The sequence below is a fragment of the Primulina tabacum genome, chromosome 10 (assembly GCF_025594145.1).
Source record: "Primulina tabacum isolate GXHZ01 chromosome 10, ASM2559414v2, whole genome shotgun sequence".
In the NCBI taxonomy this organism is placed as follows: domain Eukaryota; kingdom Viridiplantae; phylum Streptophyta; class Magnoliopsida; order Lamiales; family Gesneriaceae; genus Primulina; species Primulina tabacum.
This window is the reverse complement of record NC_134559.1, coordinates 6,024,537-6,047,633: the sequence shown is the minus strand read 5'-3', so window position 1 is coordinate 6,047,633 and position 23,097 is coordinate 6,024,537. Positions and strand designations below refer to the sequence as shown.

At 33.3% G+C, this 23,097-nt stretch overlaps 2 protein-coding genes across 4 annotated transcripts; both read left to right on the top strand.

The window, feature by feature from the left end:
* Positions 1-9,054: 9,054 nt before the first annotated feature.
* Positions 9,055-16,903, top strand: LOC142505669 (plasma membrane ATPase 4-like). 2 transcript variants are annotated; one of them, XM_075618753.1, is made up of 16 exons: positions 9,055-9,254; positions 11,870-11,989; positions 12,079-12,315; positions 12,577-13,338; positions 13,412-13,534; positions 13,791-13,895; positions 13,971-14,115; positions 14,215-14,379; positions 14,492-14,730; positions 15,078-15,110; positions 15,192-15,273; positions 15,382-15,542; positions 15,627-15,800; positions 15,895-16,077; positions 16,231-16,412; positions 16,506-16,903. In XM_075618753.1, the coding sequence occupies exons 1-16, from the start codon at positions 9,198-9,200 to the stop codon at positions 16,600-16,602; spliced, it is 2,865 nt and encodes a 954-aa protein (XP_075474868.1). In that variant the 5' UTR covers positions 9,055-9,197; the 3' UTR covers positions 16,603-16,903. The 2 variants fall into 2 exon arrangements, with proteins under 2 accessions (XP_075474868.1, XP_075474867.1); XM_075618752.1 differs by having other exon boundaries at positions 15,382-15,800.
* A 2,676-nt stretch (positions 16,904-19,579) lies between these two features.
* On the top strand, positions 19,580-23,066 carry LOC142504831 (uncharacterized). 2 transcript variants are annotated; one of them, XM_075617656.1, is made up of 5 exons: positions 19,580-19,879; positions 20,296-20,551; positions 20,819-20,871; positions 22,081-22,756; positions 22,931-23,066. In XM_075617656.1, exons 1-4 carry the CDS (start codon positions 19,826-19,828, stop codon positions 22,288-22,290), a joined length of 573 nt encoding a protein of 190 aa, XP_075473771.1. In that variant the 5' UTR covers positions 19,580-19,825; the 3' UTR covers positions 22,291-22,756; positions 22,931-23,066. The 2 variants fall into 2 exon arrangements, with proteins under 2 accessions (XP_075473771.1, XP_075473772.1); XM_075617657.1 differs by having other exon boundaries at positions 19,581-19,879; positions 22,120-22,756.
* The last annotated feature ends 31 nt before the right edge of the window (positions 23,067-23,097 follow it).

Below are 23,097 nucleotides of genomic sequence, written 5' to 3'. Positions count from 1 at the left end.
TTTAGACTGTTGTCGTAACTACATGCAACACGATCCTTTACGTATGTGCGGTATTGGTCTGCAACACGATCCTTTAAGATCAGGTGTGCAGATTGGTCTGTGCGGTATTTACCTGTTAGGATTATAATATGAATTTGAACAAGAGATACCCACTAAGCCTATGGTCACAAAAGGCCTCTCTCCGAGGCTCAAGGGCAAAAAATAGTACTAGTTTCTCATTTCGGAGCAGCCAATGGATAGAACAATGAAAATTGATAATTTCGTTATACATATAGAAAACAATGAATGACATATGTAACACCTCTTGTTCCACATAGGATAAAAAATAAGTTTAAAAATAGTTTATAATGATTTAGAGTATACTTTTATAACAACTTAAAAAGAATTGTATAATGACTTAGATTAGACTCCTATAACAACTCACTTAATCATTTTCTTGAAATGATGAAGGATACGAAGTAGTTGCTATATGAGTTCATTGTGCAGTTGCGATTGCGTAGACTCAGGTTCGAAGCGTGACATAATGATATCAAAGATATATGATCACTATCAAGAACACATGCAAATAAGTGTTATGAGGGGCAAAGTGTTTCATTGGATGGAAGTCATTGTCTCTTGAACATACGGAATAAAGTGTTAAATCTACTGTAGTAATCTCATCTTAAACATGTAGAAGTCACTGTTAGATTATAAACCCAAGTTGAGTATCATCTAAAAATGCTTGTCTATTGGGTGGTGTAACATCTTGAGTTCACAAGTCACTATTTATTAGTTTAATTTATCAATGTGAGACAATTGTAACATTGCAGACTTCTTGAGCAACCGACGTTCGTGGTGGCCCTCTTTATACGAATTTCACTCAAAAAGGCTTGCTTATTGGGTGGTGTAGCCTTCTTAGATTTATAAGCTATTCTTTATTAGTTTAATTTATCAATGTGTGACAATTAATATTGTCGGCTCCTCGAGAAGCCCGCGTCCGTGGCGACCTACTCTAGACGGCGTCACTCACTTTTTCTGATGGCAGCACTTTTCTAAGTCGCCCTTTTAACTACTCCGACTCTCAAAAAGAACACCAATATCAAGTTATAAACCCAAGAGCTGTTTCATTCCAAAAGGCTTGCCTATCGGGTAGTGTAACATCTTGAGTTTATGAGACACTCTTTATTAGATTAATATATCAATATAGGAAAATTGTAACAGTCACCCTTAGATTCTCGATGGTGGTGGATCAAAGGTCAGACCACGACGAATACATCAAATTCTGAACGAGGGATGATTGTAGCATCCTTTTCTCATATCGATTAAATTAAAAATAGTTTATAATAAGTTATAATATACTTTCATAGCAATTTGTGTTAATCATTTTTATAAAACAAAGATAGATACGAAGTGATTGAAATAAAAACCTACTATGTAATCGTGCTTGCACCTGCTTGATCTCAAGATGTGACACATATCGATATACCAAAGATGAGAGGTCGGCAAAAGAATAAAATCTCTCTCGAACTAGAATAGGTGATTTATTACTCGACATCAACGATATATATAATTGGAAGAAGCACGCTCTAATGATCAATCAACCATGTGCTCAAACCTTCGACCGTAATAAATAATTTCCACTTTACGAGATATTCACATTTCAAGAAAATTGTCATATTTAATAAATTTTACAAATTTATTAAATTATAAATCCAATGACATGGATCCCATCAAAACATTGTACATGTTAGCCTTTCGGAGAAAATTACTATTATATAAATTAATTATCTGAATCATTAAATCATGCTCGTGGACCAAGTTTCGGTCGACAAAAAAAGTTAAATAATGAAATTAAATATATTATTTTATGGATCATAAATTTATATAGTTATCCTATTATTTTATAAACAATTTTTGTATAAATATAATATAAATTATACTTTCTTTTTATCTGGGGTTAGCAATTTACAATTTTTTTTTCCTCTTGAAGGGTTATTTTACCAAATTTATAAACTTTGTACATGCATGTGAGACTCAACTTGCAAGGAACGACGCTGACAGTCATTGAATTGGCCCCAAGATGATAAAGACAGCCACAATTGTTGAATACTACTAAAATAATTTCACTTTTTGAATAAGATTTTTTTAGAAGTCGTAATCTTTAAAAATTGTTTTTAAAGATATATATTATTTTACATTATAATATTAATAATAATTTATAAGAGTCATAAAATTTAAATTTTAAAGAATAAATTTCATGAGTAACGTTATCATGTATCTACATTCGTGAGACGAGTTGACTCGGTACATATTTAAAGCGAAAAGTATTAATTTTTGCATGAAAAAATTGTTTTTTCATGGATCATGTTGAATTGGAGATCTGTCTCACAAAATTGATTCGTGAGATATTTTCTGAAATTTAAAATGATAATGTGTAAAAAAAAAATAAGTCAAAAGTAATTTCGTATATTGAGTTGAGTCAAACTTCGAAGACCATGAGAAATATAATGTTTAGTTACTTAGGTAAGACGAGCAGATGAAAAAATTTCAATCGCATTAAATTAACATATTTAAATGCGAAGTCGTAAATTCCGACTCCGATCATACATAGACTAGGTCAATTGAAATTATTTGTCCGTGCAATTGAATTTATATAATCATTAAAAAAATTAATATTCATCTAATTTGGACTCCATAAATATATATATATATATATATATATATATATATATATATCAAATTATTTAGAAGAAATATATGTTCTATAGTTTGTAAAAATTTTTGCATTTTGATTTTAGAAATAGCATGCCTACACCAAAGAAAGCCGATTCGTGTTACTAAGATGTCTATATCTTGTGGCAAAAACGTGTGTGTGACGGTCTATCGGATCGTATTTTGTGAGACATATATCTTATTTGAGTCATTCATGAAAAAATATTACTTTTTATGCTAAAAGTATTACTTTTTATTGTGAATATCAGTAGGATTGACCCAAGGACGGACCTATGCTTGGCCCGTCCTAGGCTGTATCCCAGCCCAATTTTTTTTTACAAGGAGTTATAGATATTCGAGTCAATTTTAATTTTTTTTTAAATATATATAGAGATTTAAGCACAATCTAATTTTTTTAAAAGATATCACGGTGCAAATAACTCATAAAAGTTAATATCTAGAATATCTATTTAACTTTCACAGTGAATAAATATAGATTTTCGATATTTCAAAAGGGGTTTGATGCAAATAACTCATAAAAATGATAAATTTATTTTAACAAATTTTTTATTTAACAGAATTTAATTTTGAAAGTACATTTAAAATAGTTTTAAATGTAAATTTTGAATTTAAGTGAAACTTGTCTTATATTACACGGGTTACATATTAATTTAAATAATATATAAATTTTGAAAAATGATATTGATTAAACTATTTTTTGAAAATTATCTCTCCTATTTCGAATACACTAGAAACAATAGGTTATTTTAAAAAAAAATACAAAGGTCATTTTGTTAACTATTTTCATATTAATATCTCATATTTAATATATATATATATATATATATATATATATATATATATATATATAAATTAATTTATTATATTAAGTTCTAGCCCACCTTAACTTTAATTTCTGGCTCCGTTCCTGGTCATTGACCCGTCTCGCAAATAAAGATTCGTGAGATCGTTTCGCAAGAGACCTACTCCTATCTTGTTCCCAAGGACTACGTAAAATCGAAATACCGAAATTCTTGGAACCAGCAAACTACGGTTTGAAAGGTTATGAAGGAAAATATAATTTACTATTAAATATATTTCTCAAGATATATTCTTCCTTGTTGTTGTGATATTTAATATTTAATTATGGTTTTGCTCTTCTAGATAATTATGTTAAGATTTTATTGTGATATAATATCTGTCTTAAATTTAATTTCTTTCTTGATAAGATTATGTGGAATATTGAATTTTGCATTTCTAGATAATGAGATAATTATGTAAAGATTGTCATGATATTGTATGTTTTCTAATTAAACTCTTACATTCCTTATCTTATAGATTTGCTTGATAAATGAGAAGGTCTATAAACAACAGAACGAGGATATTGATGTGGAGCTCTTCTCAAGATCATATATACACGCACTTGTGCACGTCAAAGAATTCAGAGAATAATTCTTCAAGGGACGCTGGTGTTTGGACGAGTGTAGATACCGTGTGGTCTTGAATGTTGGAAACATCTACAGACAACATCCGTGATGAAGTTGGCTGGATATTATTTTGTTGCTTTAGTTTTTTGCTCAAGTTTTTGTTGCTTTCTTGAATAAGTTTTATTCTGGTTATCTGTTTTAGTAAACGTTTATTTTCTCAACATGCTGAAGAAATTGATTTTTGTGAAAAACACTAGTGATAGATTTTTGTGAACGTTTTGATTTTCTATTGATTAATTTTTGCCACTGAGGCACCGCACAAGTATTTATACTTGTGCATATTTAATCTTGTCTATCGTATTTATTTAAAGTCAATTTGTGTTACAAAACTTAATATTCCGCTGCATGTTGTCGTAAATGTTGTATCATTTCGCACAACACTTAACTCTGATAAAACACAAATTCACAATCTTACACTACTGTTTTCATATTAACACACATCCGTCGAGCATTATACCTTAGAGGTTACCTTATCATTATGAAAATGAGAAAGGTGAAGAAAAATGATCTTATAATAGTTCATTTGTTTACTCGTGAGCGTTAATCTTATACAATAGAATTTTTTTCTTCTTCTTTTCCGATTTCTAATATTTTTTTAGCCTCAGTTCATGAGAGCTTCGGACGTACCTAAGATCAATCTATAAACTATATATATTTTTTAAAAAAATTCCGTATATAAAGTGTTTTTCTCATTTTATGATAAATCCATAAATTAAATAAAATAATAAATAAAGAGAGAATCATATATTTGTTGTTCCCACTATGCATAGTTGCATCCATCAAACTTTGTAGAGGCATTATATATATGCTTGGCCCGTGACTAGTGGGTTCCACCACATGTAAATGTACACTAATTGCGGCCCATTTTTTTTTTTACACGAGAAATTAAAAAATTAAATTTTATCGATAATTTTTTGAAATAGTAATATTGTTGGTTGTCCTATGTTGGTTGGATAAAATACCTAGGAGTTGTTTATATGATTTTGGACAATCCTTCCCACTTGAGCTAGCTTTTGGGTTGAGTTAGTTCCAAGTTACAATCTTAACATGGTATAAGAGCTCATGTTTCCACTGTTATGTTTTGGACTGCCCATAGTTGGGTCACCCGTTCTGCCTATAATTAGGTCATTTGTAAACTTCACGCTCCAAATGTTCAATCCTGAGCGTGAGGAAGGTGTGTTATTTGTCCCACATCGGTTGGATAAAATACCTGAGAGTTGTATATATGGTCTTGGACAATCCTACCCCATTGAGCTAGCTTTTGAGGTTGAGTTAGGTCCAAGTTACAATTTTAACGAATATGTTAATGTAATTTACGGAATACGTTATTTCTCGTTAACTTGTCTAATTTTGAATTTTGATCAATTAAGTTATCAATGTTTAGTTTTGAAACTAAATTTTAATTTTCGACTATTTTCGAAAATATATGTTATTCCTCCATTAAACTTTAACGTGTAAAAATATATCATGATATCTCCATAATTTTAGCAAAAATATTTAGCTCACGCTACTCATATGCTTTACAACGTTAATATTCTATGGATAACAAATCATGAAACGTGAAGATTTAATTTTTATATATTCGAACGATAATTGATGCTAAAGTCTTTTTCCAAGTCACAAAGCACATGCAACGTACATGTATCTACCACAAACCTTTCTCATTTTAGTGGCAAATCTTCATAATCTTCCATATATAATTTAGAAAAATAATACGTATGTCATACAATATTTGGAGCATATGGATATAAGAAATCACATTTTTGTCATGTAATTTACATATTTTTCATTTTTTTTTCATGTTATCGATTAAATATACAATCTTAATTAGCCCACTAACTTGTAATTTTTGTTTGATTTTAGTCCCTTTTCATTGTAGTACTGCTGACGTGCTTTTGGAAAATGATTACGTGTAATTCAAAATAACTGACGTGACGACAAACATTGCTGATATAACGAAAGACATTGCTAACGTGTGCGATACCAAGTCATCACTTCCAATAAAAAAAATGACTGAAATTACAGAAAAAAAATGCAAGTTAGTGGTTTAAGACCATGAATCGACCACTGAAAAGACAAAAAAAAATGTGTTAGTTATAAAAAAACAAAAATATAATCTCCCACATACATGTAATATAAATAATTTAATTTTAGCAAGTGGATTTTCATATACATGTATAGTTTATAGATGTTGATAATATTAATTTAATGGTTGTGTCATGAAGAAGCATTTGACCTAATAATTGGAGTACTTTTTTTTTTTATTTATTTAAACTTTAAGAACGCTTTTAATGGAGAACCTCTTGTCTTGCCTTCGACAAGTGTGTTGAAAAGGTATAAAATAGTGGCACAAGTGGGAAGCATTTCTTTCTCCAAATCAATACAAAATACCATGATAAATTGGTCGTATTTTGGTCCCATCTCTTGTCTGTGTTTTCAAGTGTATGTGTTTGTCGTTTGAGCAGGTAACATATAAAATTAATCGTAAGTTGATTTGTTATCTATTTTATTTAGATAAATTTGTAAATATGTTGAGGTGTATGTGGTTCATGCATGGAATTTGATTCCGCGGGATTGTACCGTCGGATGCGAATCTAACGTAGATCAGAGCTTGTGCAGTGTGGTTTACGTTTCCGTATAATGTCTTATGTGTTATGGTGTTTATATGGCTTAAGTAAGGAATGTTTTTAGAAGATATAGTCTTTTTTTTTTTTAGGTGCCATTTGTTTTATTAAATAATTGAACTAATTTTAATCAAGGGGGGCAGCATCGCAATAATGGTCGGCAAGTTGACAAGTGAAAAAGGGCGGTGGAGACTTCTTCCTAAAAAAATCACGGGACCCGAATTTACTCCACTTTGAATGGCGTTTGAGTAAAGCTTGACACCCCCTAATGCGTCAATCTCTCCTATTTTTTGGTTTTGTTCATATATGAACAAAAAACAAAACCGAAAAATAGAGGAAATAGACGCATCGCGTGTGTTAAGACACTTGTATTGAGTAGATAAATTATTCGCTTTTTTATTTTAGAAATGGAGTGCGAATAGAAAATTTATGTCCTGATCGCGATTATTCGTGTTCCGGTAAACTCCATAGCAATATTATCGAACGATTATGAGATAATATCTACTGATCATTACGCGAAACGTATAATGCTATATTCCATAACAATTATTGCTGCGTGTTATGAATTAATACTATACATGAATTGTTTATGAGAGTGAGATTCATGAATTAAGAATTATGTAATATTTAATACACAAAAACTTTTGTGAGTCGAATCTTCTATTTGGGTCGTCCATGAAAAAATAATATTTTTATATCAAAAATATTATTTATTATAAAAATATTATTTATTGTTTAAATATGAATACGACTGACTCGTCTCACAGATAAAGATGTGTGAGACAATCTTACAAGACAGCTATTAAAGAACAATGAGGCATGTGGTATTTATAACCATTTCATTAATTATATTTACCGACTTCATCCTTGATTACCTAACCTATTTATTTGTTTTGACCATCTTTCAAAATAGGTTACTCCTAGTCAAGCATGGAGCCAGTAATTGTAATTAATAACATAATTTATGTTACAATATTACAAGCATAATTTTTTTTCCAATATTAATATTAAATAATGTAATAATCATCTAATTTTTGACTTAATTTGAGCCCATGGCGCTTAAGATGTCCAAGTTACTATTTTTCCACAAACTAGATAGCATATGTTTGTTTAATGGCAATAATGACATAAATTCTTTACTATTTAATTATGCAAACTACTTTGGTAATTTAATAAGTGGAATTAAATACCCTCTTTTGTATAAATAAATAAAATTTAGAGAAGAATATTAATTACAACCTACTTTAAAGTCATTTTCCTCAACAAACCCCACTTTCTTTTCTCCACTAACTCATATATTCTATGTAATTTTTTTTATTTTTCTAAGTTAATTCCTTTTGTTTTTGAAATTCCATGTAAATAAATATTATATTGAATCCACACAAATCCCCATCAATTAAATTAAACATCATTTTATAAGACAAAATTGTAATTATACACAAAAATATGACTCCTTCCAGACCTATATAATTTATATATATAATCATATACTAACAGGTAGTAACAAATGTCATCTATGTAAAAGATAAGATGAATAGATAAATGTTGGACTGTTCACTAATATTTTTGAAATTATAAAATAGTTGAACATGCCAAAAATTTTTTGACGGTTAAATCTTGTTCGTTACATATGAATTAACCATAGAAAGTATACAAATGGGCACTTGAAAGAGTTTTCGGCGCACATATAAATTATAATATAATATTACAATTAACAAAATCTTCTTAATCTCTGTTATCTAAACATGAACGTCATCTCAACGATACACACATAAATAAACATAATTTATTAATAACATATCAAAATACTATATATATATAATTTTATAGAAATGATCATGAAACCATTGTTGAGATGACATATTATATGATGAATAAGTCTCTTGTGAGATGATCTCACGAATCTCGATATTCATAATAAAAAGTAATATTCTTAGCATAAAAAATAATATTTTTTTCATGGATGACCCAAATAAGAGATCCGTCTAACAAAATATGATCCGTGAGATCGTTTCACATAAATTTTTATATTATTAATAGATAAACGTCATATCATTGATGTTCACAGTAAATAATTACACCGAGTGTTTAACTTATCAGCTTTATATATATATATATACATATATATATGTATATATATGTATATATATATATATGTATGTATTTATAAAAGTATGTCAAAAAACTCCTCGAGCTTAGTTGAGCCAAATACTTCCCTTTCCTCGATATTATATATATACATACATATAGACACACAAAAGAACCATTATTCAATGATTCACTAAGCATTTAATATTTGCCTCCCAATAATTTTTTTTTTGTTTCCATAAAAACCCCCAAAATCTCTCATTTCTTCTGTATCAGAATCTGCGGCAGCAGAGGTGAGATTCCGAAGATGGGCGGAGATAAAGCTCTGAGCCTCGAAGAAATCAAGAATGAGACTGTTGATCTGGTAAATATTTCTTATCAAATTCTTTTTTGCTTACAAAAATCAACGTATTTCGAAGCATTTTTGTTTCAAGTCTGCACAATATTTTCACGCATTCTTCAGGAGCCGATGCTTCCATTTTTTCCTCTTCTTTTTTCATCAGTATACGAAGATCTGTTCCATGATTTTGCGGAAGAAAAATTTCATATGTATATATATACACACATACGTGTATCTATATCATAAACAAAGAGTCATTAAATTATAATGTTTTTTATGCATTATAATTTTTTTTTTAAAAAGAACGAAACTAAGAAGATGAAATATGATGATAATTGTATCTATATCACAAATATATTAAAATCTGTTTTTTTTTATGAAAATTTTGTTTTCAAATGAAAATAATTATTTATGAAGATTTGGTGGTTAATGATGCGGTAAGGTATGATATTGGCTCACCATCTTTTAGTAGTGTGTAAACTGAACAAGAAAAAAAATCCAACTTTTTTCGGAAGATTTTGGCCATACGCAATTAATTTCCTTTGGGAAATTTATAAAAAGCAAATCCTATCTTTTGATGTTTATTCCGAATTTTATAATATTTCAGAAAAACAAAATAATTATTTAATTATTTTTTTTAAAAAAATTAATTGAATATTGAAATTTGATGGGTCAATTTTGTTGTACTGGTTCCGTGGTACTTTTAGCTCTTCCGAATTTCTGTTTCCTAACTGTTTCCTCAATTTATGTCCACGCCACCTTGGTTCTTTTTAGTTTTCAACGTTCAGATCGAGATTTATAGAAGTCGTAGGTTAAAATAATACTTAAATAAATCATTTTTTTAATTAAAAAAGATGTGAATTTAACGTTTGAATCAATGTTAAAAAGTGCTTTTGTTTTAAATTTTAAATAAACTAGAAGTAAAGTATAAATTGAAAAGTCATAAATTTCGGTTTATAGAAAAGTATTGCTGTTTTTAAAACGATTTTTTGTAACGAAACATTACATTTTCTAAGAGAAGAGTTGTTTTTTAATTTAAAAAAACAAGTGCTTTTCACCCATGAAGTTTAAGAAAAGATAAAAATTTGTGTGAGACGTCTTACGGGTCGTATTTCGTGAGACATATATCTTATTTGAGTCATCCATGAATAATATTAATTTTTATGGTAAGAGTATTATTTTTGATTGTGAATATCAGTAGGATTGACCGATCTCACAGATAAAGATTCGTGAGACCGTCTCACAAAATACCTACTTGGAATGAACTCTTATTTGTCCATTTTTTAAATTATTTTTCTCTAGATTATACTTACTCATTTATATTGTAAAGATTTTTAATGGAATCATAATAATAATTATTATTTAATATAATAATCGAAATTATAACAAAAATATCTCAATTTTATTTAAATTTAAATGATCAGGTCATTCTTCGTCCAAAACCACCTATATTATAAAGCACCATAGACGTATGTTCAAAAAAAAAAAAAAAATAAAGCACCATAGACGTCGAGAAAAAATTTTCTAAAAAAATAATCTGTATTATTTTTAACATTATAAAAAAATAATATATGTGTACTGCTGTAAATTATTTTTTCCAAATAAATGAAACTTTTATATAAAAGTCTATAATTTTATTTTCTTTCAACGCACCTTGTGGGTACGATAACAAGTTAGGGTGCGACACTTTTTCTTTATTGGGGGTATTCGTCAACGCATTTGATGTACTAGCGGCGTGGGGGTGGGGTGGGTATTGGATCCCCACTTTGCCGCGTCGAGTTCACGTCGAATCTTCCTCGTGAAGCATGCAGAATTTAAGACATTTTGACTGGCTAGTAAATCTATTCGGGCCCGGTCTTCACAAAAAGTCAGCTTCCTCGTGAAGCATGCAGAGTATCCTGTGTCTTGTTTTATATAATGTTGGTGAAAGCTGAATAAATATGAATAAATACTAAATGTTTTAATGATCATGTAGATGTGTAGTATAGTTGTAAACATACGTAGTTGTTTGCATTCGGTGCGTGGCCGGAGAAATCAGTTTTTCGAAAGCGAAAACGAAAGATATCGATGAGCGAAACTTCTTATGATTTTGAATACATAGTTGAAAATCTCGTGTTCAACTTCATCTTTAAAATATGGAAAGAAACTTAATATTAACACGCTGTTCAGATAACAAGTTCATCACATAAGCTAGATAATTTGATGTATTAGAACAAATGTAGAATGGATTGTAACTGAAGAAGATATTACAAATGCACCTTTTGAACATTTAGTAACGTTCAACTTCGAAGACATTTGTGAGGATGGATGTGATGCTGCGTAGGAGAGGGAAGACCAAGATAATATGATCGATGAGATCGAGGTGGAAGCTGAACTTAATATGATATATAGTTGTTAACTATGGTATAAGCAACTTAGAAGTTATATATTTTTGTTTTTGAACAGAATATGATGCTGTCGAGTAATCATGTTTCCCAGTGATGATGAAGATATTAGAAGTTTATGAATAAAGAATTTACCATGATATTTTTATATGGCTGAACGATTTTAAACATGTCTTATGATGGTTTTAAGAACAACAAATATATGATCATGTGTGAACCATTAACTCTATGTTTCTGTTTTCCACCAAATAACAGGAAAAAGTTCCGATTGAGGAAGTTTTCGAGCAGTTGAAATGTACCCGTGAAGGGCTGAGTTCTGAAGAAGGAGCCACAAGGCTTCAAATTTTTGGACCTAACAAACTGGAAGAGAAGAAGGTATCTCTCTTTCAACAAGTTTTGTTTCCTTGAATATATTAACACTTGGGTTACATATAAATTTCATAATTTGTGTCCTGGTGATTCAGGAGAGCAAAATTCTCAAGTTCCTTGGTTTTATGTGGAATCCACTCTCATGGGTTATGGAAGCTGCAGCTATCATGGCGATTGCTCTCGCTAACGGAGGTGGCAAACCGCCGGATTGGCAAGACTTTGTTGGTATTGTTTGCTTGCTCGTTATCAACTCTACTATCAGTTTCATAGAAGAGAATAATGCCGGAAACGCCGCTGCGGCCCTTATGGCCGGTCTTGCTCCTAAAACTAAGGTATGATAGTTAAAAATAATAACGTCTCTTATCCAAGGAATGAAATTAGCCTATCGCTTGATTTTCATGGACGGAGTTGATTATGAGGATTTCGTTTTTGGTATCTCTGGAGTATCCTCACTTCTACTTCCAAATTATATATTTAGTTTTCAAATATATATAGGAGATTCATGCGAATACTCCTACGAGTAAGTCTGATAATATATCAAACCATGAAAAAACTTCATTGGCTTCTTGTTTTGGATGGATTATTGAAAATAGGTCCTCAGGGATGGTCAATGGAGCGAGCAGGAAGCTGCCATTCTGGTTCCTGGAGATATAGTAAGTATCAAATTGGGAGACATTGTCCCTGCCGATGCTCGTTTGCTTGAAGGTGATCCATTAAAGATTGACCAATCCGCCCTCACTGGAGAATCCCTTCCAGTAACCAAGAATCCTTACGATGAAGTTTTCTCGGGTTCCACTTGTAAACAAGGTGAAATCGAAGCTGTAGTCATCGCCACTGGTGTCCACACCTTCTTCGGGAAAGCAGCTCATCTTGTGGACAGCACGAACCAAGTGGGACACTTCCAGAAAGTTCTCACAGCAATCGGTAACTTCTGCATTTGCTCGATAGCCATTGGTATGCTGGCCGAAATAATCGTGATGTACCCGATTCAGCACAGGCCATATAGGAAGGGTATTGACAATCTCCTCGTTCTCTTGATTGGAGGCATTCCGATCGCTATGCCCACCGTCTTGTCTGTGACGATGGCTATTGGATCCCACAGGCTATCACAGCAAGGAGCCATCACAAAGAGAATGACTGCCATTGAGGAAATGGCAGGAATGGACGTCTTGTGCAGTGACAAAACTGGAACTTTGACTCTTAACAAGTTGACTGTCGATAAAAGTTTGATTGAGGTCTTTGCAAAAGGTGTGGATCCCGATCTTGTTCTGCTTCTTGCTGCTAGGGCTTCGAGAACTGAAAATCAAGATGCTATTGATGCTGCCATTGTTGGCACGCTCGCTGATCCAAAAGAGGTACACATTTTTTATAAAGATTAGGTGTTCAAAATTGCGGACTGATAAAATAGAACATGTTTATGACTTTCAGGCTAGAGCTGGCATCAAGGAGTTGCATTTCTTCCCCTTCAACCCTGTGGATAAGAGGACGGCTTTGACTTATATTGATTCAGACGGGAATTGGCATCGTGCCAGCAAGGGAGCTCCTGAACAGGTACACTTTTCTTTTTCTTTTTTTAATTCAATATCGTGGCCTGCTGCCACTGTGGAGTCCATGGGTCCACACAAGCATGACAATGCATAAAAAGGCTCCGCTCACAAATACTTCGTATTTGTCCACAGTCTTTGTAAAATTTAATCCAAGTTGCTAGAATAATCTGATATAGGACATTGGGGGTATTTACACTTGCAGTTTACCAGATCATACTAATTATCCTTTTTCTTTGTTTTTCCCGTTTTTCTTGAATCAGATTTTGACTCTGTGCAATTGCAAGGAAGACTTGAAGAAAAAGGTTCACAGCGTAATTGATAAATTTGCTGAGCGTGGGCTACGGTCCTTGGCTGTTGCCAGACAGGTTTGTTTTAAAACTGCTTGCACGAATGTCGACATTACCATATTTAACAGTGTGTTTATCATGTTATATTTGCAGGAAGTTCCAGAAAAGAAAAAGGAGAGCCATGGTGCTCCATGGCAATTTGTTGGGCTCCTATCTCTTTTTGATCCACCGAGACACGATAGCGCAGAAACCATCCGCAGGGCACTAAATCTTGGTGTAAATGTCAAAATGATTACTGGTAAGTTAATGATTCATCACCAAGGATAGCTGCCATATTGAAGCCACAGTTTTTTTCTTCTAAATATATCCCTCAATCGTTAATGTTTCTCTGATATAGGTGATCAACTTGCCATTGCTAAGGAGACTGGACGTAGGCTCGGGATGGGAGTAAACATGTATCCATCAGCTTCTTTACTCGGGCAACACAAGGATGAGTCTATTGCTGGCCTTCCTGTAGAAGAATTGATTGAGAAGGCCGATGGTTTTGCTGGGGTCTTTCCAGGTTGGTGATTTTTCACATTTCTTGATTTTTGAAGTTGTATTTGACTCTAATAATTTCTTCTATTTTCAACTCTAAGAAATGGAAATTTGCTGCATTTTTTTGTCCATTACAGAGCACAAATATGAAATAGTAAAGAAGTTGCAGGAAAGTAAGCACATTGTTGGAATGACAGGAGATGGTGTCAACGACGCCCCTGCTCTAAAGAAGGCAGACATTGGGATTGCCGTTGCTGATGCTACTGATGCTGCAAGAGGTGCTTCCGACATCGTGCTGACAGAACCTGGGCTTAGTGTCATCATTAGTGCAGTGTTGACGAGCAGAGCTATTTTCCAAAGAATGAAGAATTACACAGTTAGTTTCGATCATTTTCCTTCTATTTTGATCTATGCATTGGTATGCAAAAAATTGTTGAATTTTGAGATAATAAAACTTCAGCAAACAGAGAATGTTATACAGTGCAAGATTTATGTGGTTTTACCATAATCACTGACATCTACGACACAATGTTAAAAGACTAAAACTCCATTAATCACTCTTAATTTGGAAAATTATAATTCCCCATTATATAGATGTAGGTATATTAGAATGAACGTGAAGGATATCTTTTACTCAATCATAAAACAATCGCGTCGAAGATAATCTTTAGATAGGTGATAAGTCTAATGCAAACTAAAGTGTCATTCATCTCTGTTTTGCAGATATATGCAGTCTCAATCACCATCCGTATCGTGGTAAGTTGATTGTACAGCATTTGACGATCTATACTACTTTTGATATGTTCGGTCCTCATATCATTCAATTCTTGTTTGCAGTTTGGTTTCATGCTTATTGCCTTGATTTGGGAATTCGATTTCTCTCCCTTCATGGTTTTGATCATTGCCATCCTTAATGATGGTAACTTGTTAGATTATGTATTCCAATTTCTCCAAAGTCATCCATTTTTTCACTTTTTTCTCCCCAAAAAAACTTGGGAATATAAATTAATAAATCTTGTTTACTTAGGTACAATTATGACCATCTCAAAAGATAGGGTGAAGCCATCTCCGTTGCCCGATAGCTGGAAATTGAAGGAGATTTTCGCCACTGGCATAGTACTTGGAGGTTACCTTGCATTGATGACTGTTATATTCTTCTGGCTGATGCATAAGACCGACTTCTTCCCTGTAATGAACCAATCCGGCCTTAATTTAGTACTTTTTTTGTGGTTTTTGCATCCACTAGTAAAACAATTTTTTCGTGCTATTCAGGACAAATTTGGAGTTAAAAATATTCGAGACAGTGAGTATGAAATGATGGCCGCTCTATACTTACAAGTTAGTATTGTTAGCCAAGCCCTCATTTTCGTGACCAGGTCACGCAGTTGGTCATTTGTTGAACGCCCTGGACTTCTGTTATTGACTGCTTTCGTCATTGCACAATTGGTAACATTTACCTATCCTAGACTTTAACTTAGAAAACATGTCTTGTTAAAATGGTCTGAATTTTAACCCTTGGAAAACCGATTTGTTTGCATAGGTTGCTACTCTCGTAGCTGTGTATGCCAACTGGGAGTTTGCCAGAATCAAAGGATGTGGTTGGGGATGGGCTGGTGTAATCTGGCTTTACAGTATCGTTTTCTATGTGCCGCTCGACTTGATGAAGTTTGCTATCCGTTACATCTTAAGTGGAAAGGCTTGGCAGAACTTGTATGACAACAAGGTACATATATATGTCAACAATTTCTGTAGAACATGACTAAAACCTTTCTCCAAAATGCTGTTATTTGGCTTTTTAACAGTTAAAAGATGTAGGTTACACTTCTATCACCATCCATACAATCTTAATATTTTTAGTTTTTCTTCTTTGAAATAGATCGCTTTCTCAACCAAGAAAGATTATGGAAAAGAGGAGAGGGAAGCTCAATGGGCTCTTGCTCAAAGAACTTTACACGGCCTCCAAACACAGGAAGCAACAAATATTTTCAATGAGAAGAGCAGCTACAGGGAACTGTCCGAAATTGCAGAACAAGCCAAGAGGAGAGCTGAGATAGCTAGGTACATAGATATTGATCTGGTCTTGCTTAATTCTTTCAAGCAAACATTGCACATGTAACGAAAACATGACCTGCTTTTTCGCATTTGCAACAGGCTAAGGGAGTTGCATACACTTAAGGGACATGTTGAATCAGTCGTGAAGCTTAAAGGGCTCGACATTGAGACCATCCAGCAGCATTACACCGTTTGAACAAGAAGCCAAAATGAGTTTCACATTAGCATCGGATACAGATCGAACTCAATATTCTGATTTAGAGTAAAACAAAATGATTAACTCTGCCTCACTAGATAAAACTTTCTTAGAGGAGAGATGATGTACTATCTATTTTGTTTTCTGCTGCATATTGAAAGGGCTGGCAGAAATGGATTTCTGTCTGATCTTTGGCCCTTTTATGAGTACAATACAATTGACATCAATGATCAACCTGTAATATTGTTATTTTTTGCTAAATTTTTGCCGCTGATCTTCCTAGTACACTTGGTTTCTTGTATCATCACCAGAAAGGAAAAATATGTTGGAAAATGTAAGTTCTAGATGACGACAAACTTAACATATAGTGAGTTTTGTGTTGAACCTTTTTCAAATGGGACAAATACGTCTGATTTCTTTAAAACATGGGATTGTAAAAGCCCATTAATTTAACATAGCGGATTTGCTGTTTTTCGATATCTAACAAAGATGGTAATAGACCAATTTGTCTGATATTTAAATATGACGTAACAAAAGGAGCATTTTCTTGGGCCTCTATTGCATTAAATTCTGAATAATTCTGTGTTAGAAAGTATAATTTATTGAGAGAACAACTTATGAAAGCTATTTAATGTCTTGAAACTGACTGAAAGCTATTCATTCCTGTATATGAATTACGATAAGAGAAAATATTAATGCTTCCAATTATCCTGTGTTTAAGACGCATTGAACTGCAACTTTCCTGTTATTTCTTCCGTGGGGAGAAAAAAGACAGTAGTAGAAAATTTAGCTTCAAATCTCTATAAATGTTGTGTTATTTACCTTTTGCAATAAAATTTATCACCTATTTATTTGCTTATTTCACACTTTCAAATATAATCAAGAACATATATGTTTTGCAATTATACTTTAAGTAATTGATCGGTCAAGTTCTATAATTTCTTGAATGATTTATTTGCCTCCTATATCATTCCTTTACGGATATAAATCCTCTAACATAGTCATTTAGAAGAAAAAAATATATTAACACCTTGAGCTCTACAATTCTTCATTGTAAGAACATATAAATTGGCAAACACATACACTTGAATTTTTTTACTCCAAAATGTTTCAATATTGCAGTAACATCAGCTCTAGCTCGACAAGTGAAAACGAAGTGCAAGTTGAAGTTGATGACGAAGATTATGATCCATGGAAAGACCTAATGTCATTGATACTTTAACAAAGTCGACAAATAGATGAAGTTCATCTAAAGAAAGCGTGAAGCCGGGAATTCGAGGCTCTTTAATGATTATTTCTCCACAAACTTAGCTATCCAGATCAAAAATTTTGGAGACAATTTCGCAAGTTTTTTTTGGCAGGAACTTTTCAGGTTGAGTGTAACGAAATTGTGCTTCAGCTCAGCCTATCAACCTCAATCCGACGGACAAACTGAGATTGTAAACCGCACACTGAAAATGTACATGCGCCCCTTCACATGGAATCATCCACATAAATGGTTTGAGTGGCTTGCATGGACTGAATTTTGCAATAACACTAGTTTTCACACTACTCTCAAGGCAACCCTTTTTGAAGTAGTTTCTGGTCGCAAGCCCTTAGTCTCTTGTCCTACATCCCAAGCCAAGCATTGTGCAGGCCAGTCATGCGCTGCAGCAACGTGATAAGCTCCTACACCAACTCCGTGATCGCCTTTTACAAGCACGCAATGTCATGAAATTGAATTATGATGCCAAACATCGAGAAGTCAACTTTGAGATAGGGGACGAGGTTCTCCTAAAGCTTCTGGTATACCGCAAGCAGAGCATTGCATCTCGTAGCAATACCAAACTATCTCTTCGCTACTTTGGGCAGTTTAAAGTGTTGGAAAAGGTGGGGGAGGGCTTGAGGACAACCACGATGACAGATGTCATGGACCCAAACACTTCAATCCAGCCCATCATGCGAACGAGTCAAGATGCAATCTCACCTCACCACAGGAACCTCGACTGGTCATGCAAGCTCCCACTTCATTATTTCGCGGCATGTTAATTTTGATGACATCTGTTTCATGATTTCTTTATGCGAAGGTGAGGTGCTGGTGACAAACTAGTTACCAGTCGTCACTTGTGCCATTGGTTGATCAAAGAAAACTACCATTAAAAAGTCAAGTTTCATTTTTGCAGAATTCTCATTTCCATGGTTTTCTAACCTCTATCTGTTCATCATGATTTGTGATCCAGGAATTTTAATGGACGCGAGTCTCGATCCTGTGGGTGAATCTACTACAGCTTGGGGATCGTAGATACGGGTACTCATACCAAACACCCTCTGTTCTAGTTCAAGACTACTTTTTTCGTCTTGTCCTAAAGTATTGGCTTGGTTTTGGTTTTGTCTTTTGTTTTTCCACCTGAATGAAAGGAATAAGGATGCTTTGATGAACTTGTTGGATGATTTACACTGGTTCTCCGTGGAGCACTTGGCAATGCAAACATTGTGAAATCAATATGCATGACTTAAATACACATTTTTCACCGATGTCAATGTGAACTGTCGTTACATCAGCTCGAATCAAAATAAAACATCGAAAATCTTGACATCATATGTATAAGTTTTGAACAAATATACGAGGGTTCATAGCGAAATTGCGATCAAGATCATTAATTCTTACTGTCGGGATAATTTGTAACATTCATTGGTTAGTTATTCTCGGTGTATGTTTTCCTATACTTGCTTATGATTATAAATTTTTTCAGTGTTAAATTTTATCAAATTTATAATATATATATACATACAAACACAGCCTAAATGGTGTCGCGTCAGAATCTTAAAGAGCAATTTTTTATGAGAAAATTTCAAGAATCTTTATCTGTGAAATGAGTCAATAATATCGATATTTACAATAAAAAATAATACTCTTAATATAAAAAATAATATTTTTTCATACATAACTCATTCAACTTCTCGTCAAACACTATCCTCAGGCGAGTTTTTGTCGATCTTAAATCACCCTTGCGACTGATTTCATGCGTTCAAAGAGGGAAAAATCGGTTATTACCGGTGAGAGTCTTCGTAGCTTTCAACCATAAGAAATTTACAAGGGAGGCGTTTGTATTGGATTTATACATATTTTCTTTTTTATCTTTTTCGTTGATCCAAATGATGCAATTGAGGTGATTCTTCGTATCCCCAATCAACCATAGAAATTTCTACGATCCAATAATCATCGTCCCCCTTTTTGATTCATATGGCTGAGGACAAAGCTAATACAGAAGTCAAACATCCTCAGGCACATCCACCGGTGAGCTCCATCACTTTCTTCGTATTTTCCAGCCAGAAGACGCAATTTATTCTTCTACGATTGTCCCAAATCTTTATTTTTTAGGTCTTACAATAATATTTTAGAATACCCATCTGAATTCTATTTCATGCATGCGCGTCGCCCGCTCAGATTCTTGATGGAGTTAAGGATATCTGTTCTGTTAAGATCAAATTTTGTAGCCTGCATGAGTTCGTTCAGGCAGGATTAAGCGTTTTCTGGTGAATTTTGTAAACAAGAAGGGGATTAGGAATGGTGGTTTGATTGTTTATAGTTATTTCAAGATTTTGATTTTTAGCTAATTAAATTAATATTCTCGCACTTCTGAGGTCCGATTGTTTTTTCTTTTAATTATGCAGATTGTTAGTTTAATTGAAAAGTATGTTTCAAATTTGTAGTTTGTGGAGGTAGAATGCAGGAGTTCAGGAAAGGTTCTACGTTTTTCTTCCGGCACTGAAGCTGGATTTGCGGTGGATTTGATAAATAAGAGGCTACTTAAGGACAATGACAGTGATAATTTTGAGAATATTACACTTGTTTCGCACATTGAGGCAGTGAAAGAAGGGGAAGAAGAGCCTGTTAGCTTTGGCCCCAATTCAGTGCTCGCTAAGTACGGCCCTGATTGGAAGTTGCAGACTGTGGTTCATTCATATGGTGATTCTCTTTCATGTTATATTCTATCTTGCTTTTGGTTGGGGATGACCTATAAATTCATCGGAGGCAACTTAGTTTATTTGTGGCAAAGTCGCATTTTTTATATAAGTATTGATGAAATTTTGAATTTTGGGGAACATCCCTTATTGTCCCATTGATCTACCCCTGGATTTTGTTAAATGACCCCAAATTGTGATCATCAGAGGTAGGTGAGTTGCCCATCTCAAGGCTACTTATATATTTTTCTTTACTCTGTTTTTTTAATAGGTGATAAAGGGGTACACATTGAACCAACTCGAGTTCGGAAAGTATCTGCTAAGGTACAAGTTTTGGTGTGAAATCTTTGAATTTTGAGTTTTGACTAAATGACTTTCATATAAAACAAGATTAATGCAGAGGAGATTGTGAAAGGAAAAGCCTGGAGAAGGCATGTTCTATGGTGTGTGGTTTCCTATGTCTGATATTTTTTTGAATATATTATCGTTGGGATGAGGTTGCTTAAAAATAAGATGTCAGAAAGCTGGTGGCTTTTGATTGACCCTTGTCATGTGAGAAATCATGAGAAATTGTTGAAGCAGTATGGGATTGACTGTGTTTGCATGAAGAAGTTGATTCGGAAAAAGCCAGTGGGTTAGGCCTTTAATCTTATAGAGTGTTCAATAAGATGAATTAAGAAGTTAGAAAATAAGGTTGTTAAAGTTTGGGCTTACCTTTTCAAATAAAAAAATTAGATCTTACTATTATTCTTAACCTAAAATGCTTGTGCTTTTTTTTCCATAAAAAAAAAGGAATCAAAAAGTTTAGCTTTATAAACAATTTATAACAAGTCTTGCTGTACCCAAACTCGCCCATTGTAAGTTGTAACCTTTTTTCCAGCCTCAAACCATGTCGAATAGAAATATATACTCATTTTCATAAGATGCCATTAAAAAACAAAAGCTTGCGTAAAATAAGCATCGTTTAGAGGAAATTCTTGATTCTTTTGTTGATTTGTTGAGGCGTCCTGTTTTTTTAACAATAACTTTTCATTTCATATTGTGAACTCACGATTTGCATTTAGCTGTCCTGTCCAAGATATAGGTACTTACATAACTTCCACTTTTACACAAATTCCTTGACAAAACATTTAAATTCGAGCCTTTAGGCAGTTGATACTTATGGTTTTCTCAACATAAGATGATTTAGGTGGTGGGGAAATCACTGGAGATCTTTCTTGTGTTTACCTCGATAAGGTTGCATCAAAGAAATTTCTTGCTTGTCATTGTTGTACGAGTAGCATTTTGAAGACATTAATGCATGATGCAAATGGAAGACTGTAATATTTGCGATTTGTTTGTTTCTACTTTCTAGAGTGATACTGGTATACTGTAGTTACTGAGAGATCATCAATCACAATCATATATTCCCCCACTGTTAGTCGCATAATATTACAGTTTGAGGTAGAAAAGAGAGAGAAGTGAATGCATAATTTTTTGTATGTTAGTTGCATAGTTTTCTAAATAGAAATTATTGAGCTTCGTGACTATCAGTACTTACAAAGGCTACCTAATGCATTGGTACCGGAGCAGGGTCTTGCTGATTCACATTCTGCAAGGTCTAAACCACAATCACCGATCAGTTTCATGTACGTTGGAAAGATATTACTTACTTTTGTTCTGCTCTTCATGCTTGGAGCTGTTTTTACAATGGTTCTTGAAAATCTTCCAAGATTCATCTTGTATATCAATTCATCTGTATGATTCTGATGTGCTAGACCGCAATCCTCGGCTTTATGTTTTTTGAGACTGTTTCTTATATATAAAGAGTAGCCAGTATCGTATGCAAGTTCTTCCTTTGGTTGTCTCAATCCAAGATCCTATATTTTTTTACCTCGAAAATAATCCAGTTGGTGATTTATTTTTACATCAAACTCGATTCTATGTGTAATGCCCAAGAAATTTGAATCTGGAAGTTAACTTGAGGATTATCGATACATATATTGAACATGGTACGGCGATCTTGAGCTGGGAGTGTGCTGGATGAACGGATGAACACCACTCCAAGCATCTTGCCGTGGTCACCATAATGTACGGTATGAGCTTATTAGATGAACGGATTAGCATAATAGCATCCCGTCCAGACCACAAGGATGAGCACAACAAACTCAATCTACTTGTTCAATCAATGGCCAAATTCATCACATATCTATCATCTTGAATAACTGTGGTAAGGTGTACACTTTGGAATACGATTATTAGTGGAAATAAGATTAGTTGTTGGGTGGATCTCGTTCACATATAAATATAATTAGCGTTCGTCCGATATGATCTTTTCAACTCATGTGTCTCATTTTCACTGGCATGTTGAGATACTAACCACAATGTACAAGCTCAACTGCAGGAGCGTCGAATCCCTGACAACAATGCACAAGCTTTCACTCGGCTTACAACTATATGGAATCTTACACGTAATGATCCCTGCAGAATTGAAAAACAAGTTATATCGTGTTGCATTGATGTATTGAGTCGCGAGGGCTGATAACATAAGATTGTATTTCAAATCAACCA

Excerpts from the sequence above, each read along its gene's own strand:
- LOC142505669 (XM_075618752.1), top strand. The coding sequence starts at position 9,198 with ATGGGCGGAGATAAAGCTCTGAGCCTCGAAGAAATCAAGAATGAGACT. Across the intron at positions 9,255-11,869 it reads AGAATGAGACTGTTGATCTG|GAAAAAGTTCCGATTGAGGA; the intron begins GTAAATATTTCT and ends ACCAAATAACAG. Across the intron at positions 13,339-13,411 it reads CGCTCGCTGATCCAAAAGAG|GCTAGAGCTGGCATCAAGGA; the intron begins GTACACATTTTT and ends TATGACTTTCAG.
- LOC142504831 (XM_075617656.1), top strand. The coding sequence starts at position 19,826 with ATGGCTGAGGACAAAGCTAATACAGAAGTCAAACATCCTCAGGCACAT. Across the intron at positions 19,880-20,295 it reads ATCCTCAGGCACATCCACCG|TTTGTGGAGGTAGAATGCAG; the intron begins GTGAGCTCCATC and ends TCAAATTTGTAG. Across the intron at positions 20,552-20,818 it reads GACTGTGGTTCATTCATATG|GTGATAAAGGGGTACACATT; the intron begins GTGATTCTCTTT and ends TTTTTTTAATAG.